The sequence below is a fragment of the Stylophora pistillata genome, chromosome 11 (genome assembly GCF_964205215.1).
Source record: "Stylophora pistillata chromosome 11, jaStyPist1.2, whole genome shotgun sequence".
Lineage (NCBI taxonomy): Eukaryota > Metazoa > Cnidaria > Anthozoa > Scleractinia > Pocilloporidae > Stylophora > Stylophora pistillata.
Genome location: NC_142529.1, coordinates 17,747,315 through 17,754,367, shown reverse-complemented (window position 1 = coordinate 17,754,367; position 7,053 = coordinate 17,747,315). Strand labels below are relative to the sequence as shown.

At 40.5% G+C, this 7,053-nt stretch overlaps 1 protein-coding gene and 1 pseudogene across 1 annotated transcript; both read right to left on the bottom strand.

Moving 5' to 3' along the window:
- The window catches only part of LOC148720396 (uncharacterized), a 2,805-nt pseudogene extending 2,027 nt beyond the window's left edge, over positions 1-778 (bottom strand).
- A 1,429-nt stretch (positions 779-2,207) lies between these two features.
- On the bottom strand, positions 2,208-2,642 carry LOC148720395 (uncharacterized). The gene has a single exon (XM_088737620.1). It carries the CDS (start codon positions 2,640-2,642, stop codon positions 2,208-2,210), a length of 435 nt encoding a protein of 144 aa, XP_088593746.1.
- Positions 2,643-7,053: the final 4,411 nt, after the last annotated feature.

Sequence of the window (7,053 nt, the reverse complement as noted above, 5' to 3'; positions counted from 1 at the left end):
ATTTAGAACTTGTTCGGTTGTTCAGCGTTTACTGCAGCCGGCATCGGCGCCGCTTAACTTTGTCCTGGAGGTAAAGGATTCTGGTTTGGTGGTGATGGATTGCTTGAGTAAGGCGGAGGAGCCTGATTGAAACTTGGAGGAGTCTGGTTGCAGTTCATCAGCAGAGGAGAATATACTTGCTGCGTCGTCATCACTTGTGTCTGAGCTAAACCGAACAGTCGTTGCGGCTGTTGGCTGACAGCCATAGTAACGGGTGTACGATAGCGGTAGTAAGGATACAAGGATACAATGGAAATGGTGATAGCGAAGAACGCAATTGTACCGGTGATAAGGCTTGTAATAGCCCCACCGCTCCAAGCACAATGGGACGATTACACTGCCCCACAATAATCCTCTCCAATGCCACACTCGTAGTTGTACGAACAGGAACAAGAAGACAAACTACTGATGCATTTTCTGCTACAGCATTAGTCGCCGCCGTCGCATTCGTAGTCGTACGAACAGGAACAAGAAAACGAACGATTGATGAACTTGCCGTTACAGCATTGCTCGCTCGATCCACATTGGAAGTCATATGAACAGAAGCAAGTAGCCCAAACACTGATGCATTTGACATTATACAGCATTGCTCTCTCGTTTCACACTGGTAGTCGTACGAACAGATGTAACATCTTTCTCTACAGACGTTATCCGCTGTACAATAGGACTCACTGTAGGAACAACCACTGTCGCTGGTACAGTAGGTAGCACTTCCGGAGGCAAAGAAACATACGAAAATAAAGCATCAAAAAAAAATTCTGTGGAAGCCATTGTCCTCCTCCCAATTTCGATGTCGTCTGTTCGATGCAAGATAATAGGGACCTTAAGCAAACCACGACGGCGATGTCAACAAGGACGTGGAAAAACAAAAGATCTTATTGGCAGAACAATAGCTCAGCACTTGCATTTTAAAACTTGGTACATTTCTTAGACGTCCTTTGCAAAACAACAACGTGAAATCATCAAAATCTGCGTCGTCTGCGAACCGAAACCGCAACGGCAAATCATTTTAATTTCTATTTGGAACTCAACGCTACTTTTATACGTTATGTTGAGGGTGAGTTTTGTCGCTGTACGAGATGGTGAACACATGCAGCCATTTTGGAAATTTTGATTAAAAGTAGAAATTAATTTTTTAATCTACGTCTTCCTTGGCGTTGCCGTCGTGACTGCTTAAAGGATCCCTTCCAACCACAATACCCTGCGCGCCCAAACAGAAAATAATAATTAAGAAATAACTAGTCAAATAGAAAGAACAATAAATTTGGAACGCGATTGAGGAAATTCAAGACCTCAGTGAGGCAAATGTACTCGGATGAACGAGGATTTCTTTCCACTTCACGACTTGTCCAATACCGGATGGCAGAGAAAATGGCGGATTTCACATATCGCGCGCGCAATGTATTGTGGTTGGAAGGGATCCTTTAAGGTCCCTAATAGTTAGATGTGGTTGGTTGGTTTCCAAACTTTTCTATCATGACATTTTTTACCAAATTAGGTATTGAGAACGCACACAATGTGCCACGGTATTAAACTGTAGAACAGGGCAAATATACGGAGCAAAAAAAGGGCTGCACTGAACGATCCAGACTTTCTTTTGGTTTTTGTATTTTAGTCTTGACTGTTAAGGACGCGAATTTTTGTGCTCGACAGGTTTTTGTTGTGGTTATAAAGATCGTCCGTAATCGCTTTCGTCTACTCGCGTACTCCTTATGCGATTTATACGATGCACAAGTAAGGCCGTAGCATGTATTTTACAAACTAGAATGAAAATGATAAAAGTAAAGTAATAGTGTAATAATAAATATCTTATTCCATGGTCTAACATATAATACGAGCGGATATTTTGCTTATATTTGCTCGTATTATTCCTCGCGCGCGCCAATGGGGCTTGGAAAAAAAAACTACACAACTCGCAAGATGTCTGCGTGCATTGTATGTTAAACCTCGGATAAGGTTTATACAAATAATCTTATTGTTTAGTACCTCTCAAGTCAGACCAAAGCTAGTTTTGAAAAAAAGTCCCAATGTAGGTAGATAAACGTTTAAACTTTAAACTTTAATGATAAATACTCCCAAAAAAGGTTTTTCAGTACCTATTTACAAATATGAATGCTAACTATATCTGACAAGTTATTGTTAAATTCTAAATTCTAACTGTCACTCGGTCATTCATTCATGGCAAGTTTCAGAACTCTCTTAAAGGCCTTTACAGATGTAACGTTTCCCAGGTCTTCTTCTAACATGTTCCACAGAGATACAGCTCTATAGGCAGAGGATCTTTGGCTGGTAGCTGATCTGAATAATGGAATGTCAATCTTCTCATTATTACGAGTCATGCGATTACGCACAGAAGATCGTTTTTTAAACTTAGCGCATAGATATTCAGGAGCAAAATTGTTGACACACTTATAAGTTATAACAGCGTCTCTGAATTTGAGTATTTTGTCAACTGGAAGCCAGTTGAGTTCATCCAGTAATGGCGTTACATGGTCAAATTTCCGAGCGCCGCAGATGATTTTGCAGGCGAAATTCTGGATGAGTTGCAGCTTTTGTATGTTCTTAGATGAGGTATTAGACCACACGGACGAACAGTAGAACATTTTGCTAAAGACAAGAGATGTAATAACTAAAGCTAAAGTCTCTCTATCGAAACAGTATTTCACGCGGTCGATCTGAACCAGTTTAGTCAAACAAGAAGAGACTGGGTGGGAGATATGAGTGTCATAGGAGATATGACAAATGGAGATAGCGGATCAGATAGCATGAGTCTAACGGTAAAAAGTTTGAAAGAGCTTTGGGAAAAGGAGTTTCTTCCCAACATACGAGAAGAGATCCGCAAGGAAGTCGATTCACCCAAAGCTGGCCTTCAAGACCTCCGAAAACGATTTGAAGAAATTGAAAAGTCCCAAGACTTCATTTCAAAGAAATACGATGCAGTGATATCAACTATTAAGGACGTAAAAGAACACGATGACAGTCCTGAGGACGATATTTGAGTGATAAAAGAAGACATTGGGAAGCTTGGAAACAATTATCTTAGTGTTGAGATCAAGTTGGATAAGCTTGAGTAGTACGCACGAAGAGATTTCCTCGAAACAACTGGTATTCCTATAGCACCAAATGATAACCCAGCGTTGCTGGTAAAAGAAATGTCTGAGATTATGGGAGTGAACCTCAGCCCAAACGATATATCGATCGCTCACCGTTTGCCGCCAACGAAGAAAGTGAAAGATCGACTAATCGTAAAATTGACTCGAAGAGAGAAAAGAGGCGAAATCTACAGAAACAGGAAAAGATTAAAATCTAATCGGACTAAAGACCTTCCGTTGGTGGTCTGCGAGTCGGAATTTGTGGCTGTAAGGGCCTGATTACATGAGCCGGGCTGCTTTGGTGTGCCGAGATGACATTCAGCCCGGTATTACATGAGGCGAGCCAGCCCGGTTGATGCCTGGGGGGATGAACTGCGGGAGACCGGAGCGAGCTTTGATTTTTGATTCTCCCCAGTATCTTTACTATTACATCATAGAACTCCATTACAAACTTTCCAGAACCACTTCTAGATCCCATTGTCACAGCATTACTAAATTTTTGCCGCAATTCATTTGTCTTTTCCATCACCCTGGAATAGCCTTTCTTGATCAGCGCTTTCTCTGACTTGACTTTTTCCACCAACTCTTTCCTCTGAGACTCCTCAACATCTTCGGGAATGGCAGTAGTTCCTTCTGGCCCAAACAAGTCAACATCGCCAGAAGAATACTTTCTCGCCATCGCCTTTCTCACTGCTTCATATTGCTTGTTTTTATCAGCATTGAAGTCCACGTTGCGATACTCCATATTAGCATTGAATTCACTGAGCGCGCGAAGAAGGTCGTCCACCATTCCAAAATCGTCCACTTAAATTTCGTGGCCGCCATGTTTACATGTAATTGAGACCATTGCGCATGAGCATTGTATTACCCGCTGAACTCTTGCTGGCTCAATGAGCCGGGCTGACCGGGCTAAACGCGATTATATGAGAAAATTTCAGCCCGGTTAGCCGGGATCTCGGCACCGCGATACCGGGATCTCGGCTTACCGGGCCAGCCGTGTCGTCATGTAATCGCGAGGTTGATTTTTGGTGCGTTTGACAAACGTGCCGAGATCCCGGCAAACTGACGCCAACCCGGCTAACCGAGCCAGCCCGGCTCATGTAATCAGGCCCTAAGTCCTAAAGCACTAATTCAGGTCAATGAAAGCCTGACGCCGTACAGAAAGCGACTACTGGGCAGAATTTTACAATTCAAGCGCGACCGCAACAACAAGTTTATCTGGACGGCTAACGGTAAAATAATGCCGAAGTAAACGGAGAGCTCAATTACGAAATGTTTTGTGACACAATAAGAATTCGAAGAATTCCTCGATCAGCTTGATTAACCATAGCTCAATTTAACGACCTCTATAAATGTATACTATTATGGATCTAGACATGGTTAATCATCAAGAAAACGTAAGTAGTTCTTTACCATTTTATGGGTTAACTGACAGAGAATTTTATGCTATGGTTGGTAGCTGGCCGGATGGGCGCCATGATGATCTTGACTTCTACGATCTCCTCCCTAATCCAAATAAATTCGACGAATGCGACCCAGATTTAATGTTAAATACCCCTTACTCAGAATATTATTCAGTCCGCAGTTTTAATAGAATGCTAGCTAAAACAGACGCCAAATATTTTTTAATTCTTCACTGCAATAACAGAAGTTTTTCTAAAAACTTAAATTCATTGGAAGAACTCTTATACTCTGTTGATACCAAAGTGGATATTCTTGGAATTGCAGAAACCAAATTGAGTGAGAATTCTGTTAGTAATGTAAATATCAGCGGCTATAATTTATTTCACACGGACTCTCCAACAAAGGCGGGTGGAGCCGCTCTGTATATCGCTAATAATCTTAAAGCAGTACCTAGGCCTGATATTAAATTTGATATAACACTAGTTGAATCATGCTGGGCAGAAATTGATGCTGGCAAAGTTAAAAAGAAGATTCTAATAGGCTGTATCTACACGCATCCTACTTGTGATCTAGAACAGTTTCGCAGCCAACTAATTGATATAATCAAGTCAATTAATTCCAATAGGCATGAGATTTTCATCTTTGGAGATATGAATATAAATTTCCTGAAATTTAATGAACACGTCCAAACTGAAGAATTCTTAGATATGCTCTATGCCAACAACATCTTACCAATCATTACTAAACCTAGCAGGCTTACTGATATACAGCAACACTCATTGACCATATATATACAAATTGTTTTAAAAATCTTACAGCAGGAATCCTGACAGTTGATTTAACAGATTATCTCCCCATTTTCTGCATAGTTAAAACCCAGCCCTCACGGAACAATGATAATAAAATATATTTTCGAGACTATTCTAAATTTAAGAAAGACCTATACTTGGATGATATAAATCAGATTGCTTGGCATGAAATCCTTAATCCCCAAAATAATGTAAATGAGAGGCTAAGGCAGACAATTAATATCCTGAATGAAATTGTTGACAAACATGCACCTATCAGGCTGGCTAGCCAAAGCAAACAAAAGCAACTTAATAAGCCATGGCTAACTAAGGCTATTTTAAAATCAGTAAAAAGGAAACAGAAAATGTACCGTACACATTACTTAAGCAATGACTCCCAAAAAAGAAGGGAATATAAACATTATGCAGCTATTCTTTCACATCATAAGAATAAAAGTAAGACAGTGGAATGTTCCTTATCGACTATCAAAGTGCTCAACAGTTGGACTAGAGCAGTAGATGATATTATCAGCAACGAGTTGGGTTATTTGCTCCAAGGCATTTAATTGCTACTCAGAGTTTCATACTCCATCAGAAGCAATCATCAGGCAACTGCCTGAAAAACGGTTACATTCAAAGTTATTTGAAACAACGTGTGCTGTGTAGTGCGGTGCGCGCTAATTAGGTGATGACATTTTTAGCAGAAATTTCCTAGAGTGTTTACAGGACAATGCTAATTCATTTCGGTTGTTTAAGGTTGACATTTCGGGTTTACACAAAATAAAATATTTTTCCCACAAACACAAATTACAATTCTTGGTGACGTTCGAAAATGCTTTCTTTCTCTAATCGACTAGCACTTCCCCAAATCTAATCCACTACATAAATTTTTCAATCGGAACACTATTAAATTAAGCTACAGCTGCACGAATAACGTTAAACCGATTATCTTCAGCCACAACAAAGCCGAAATAAGAACAGCCACAGTCGCTGAAGGAAATAACAAAAACTGTAACTGCCGTAAACCGGACACGTGCCCCCACGGATGGTAACTGCAGCGTGGAGAACATAATATGCCAGGCCGAAGTAACCACGCAAACAACAAGGGAAACATATATCGGACTTTGTGAGACTACATTTCAATTAAGATATAGAAATCACATTTGCTCATTCCGTAATAAATGTTATAGAAACGCAACTGAGCTTAGTAAGCATATTTGGAACCTGAAAGACCGGAACATTGAGTGCAACATCAAATGGCGCAAAATAAAACGGGAAAGATCTCACTCGAACGTCACCAAGAATTGTAATTTGTGTCTGTGAAAGAAATATTTCATTTTGTGTAAACCCGTATAGGCACGCAACGGAACTAAGTAAGTTCATATGGAGCCTAAAAGATAGGAAAATTGCCTATGAAATCAAATGGCGCAAGGTTAAACGAGCTAGGTCCTATTCGAATGTAAACAGGAGATAATTAATGTTTGTGGGAGAAGTTTTTCATTTTGTGCAGACCAGAAATGTCGCCCCTCAACAGCAGAAATGAGCTCGCATCGGGTTGCAGACACGCTAGGAAGTTCCTGCTAAAGAATATTATTTTTTAATGACGACGATCGCGCGCGCACTAAACGCAACGAACTTGACACCCATTCTATTCTTTTTTATCATAGTAATTGATTTTGGGCTTCAGATTTCAGAGGCGTACTCAAGGTGAGAACGTACGAGAGCCACAT

What these genes read in the sequence shown, in the direction of transcription:
- LOC148720395 (XM_088737620.1), bottom strand. Translation starts at nt 2,642, where the DNA reads ATGTTCTACTGTTCGTCCGTGTGGTCTAATACCTCATCTAAGAACATA.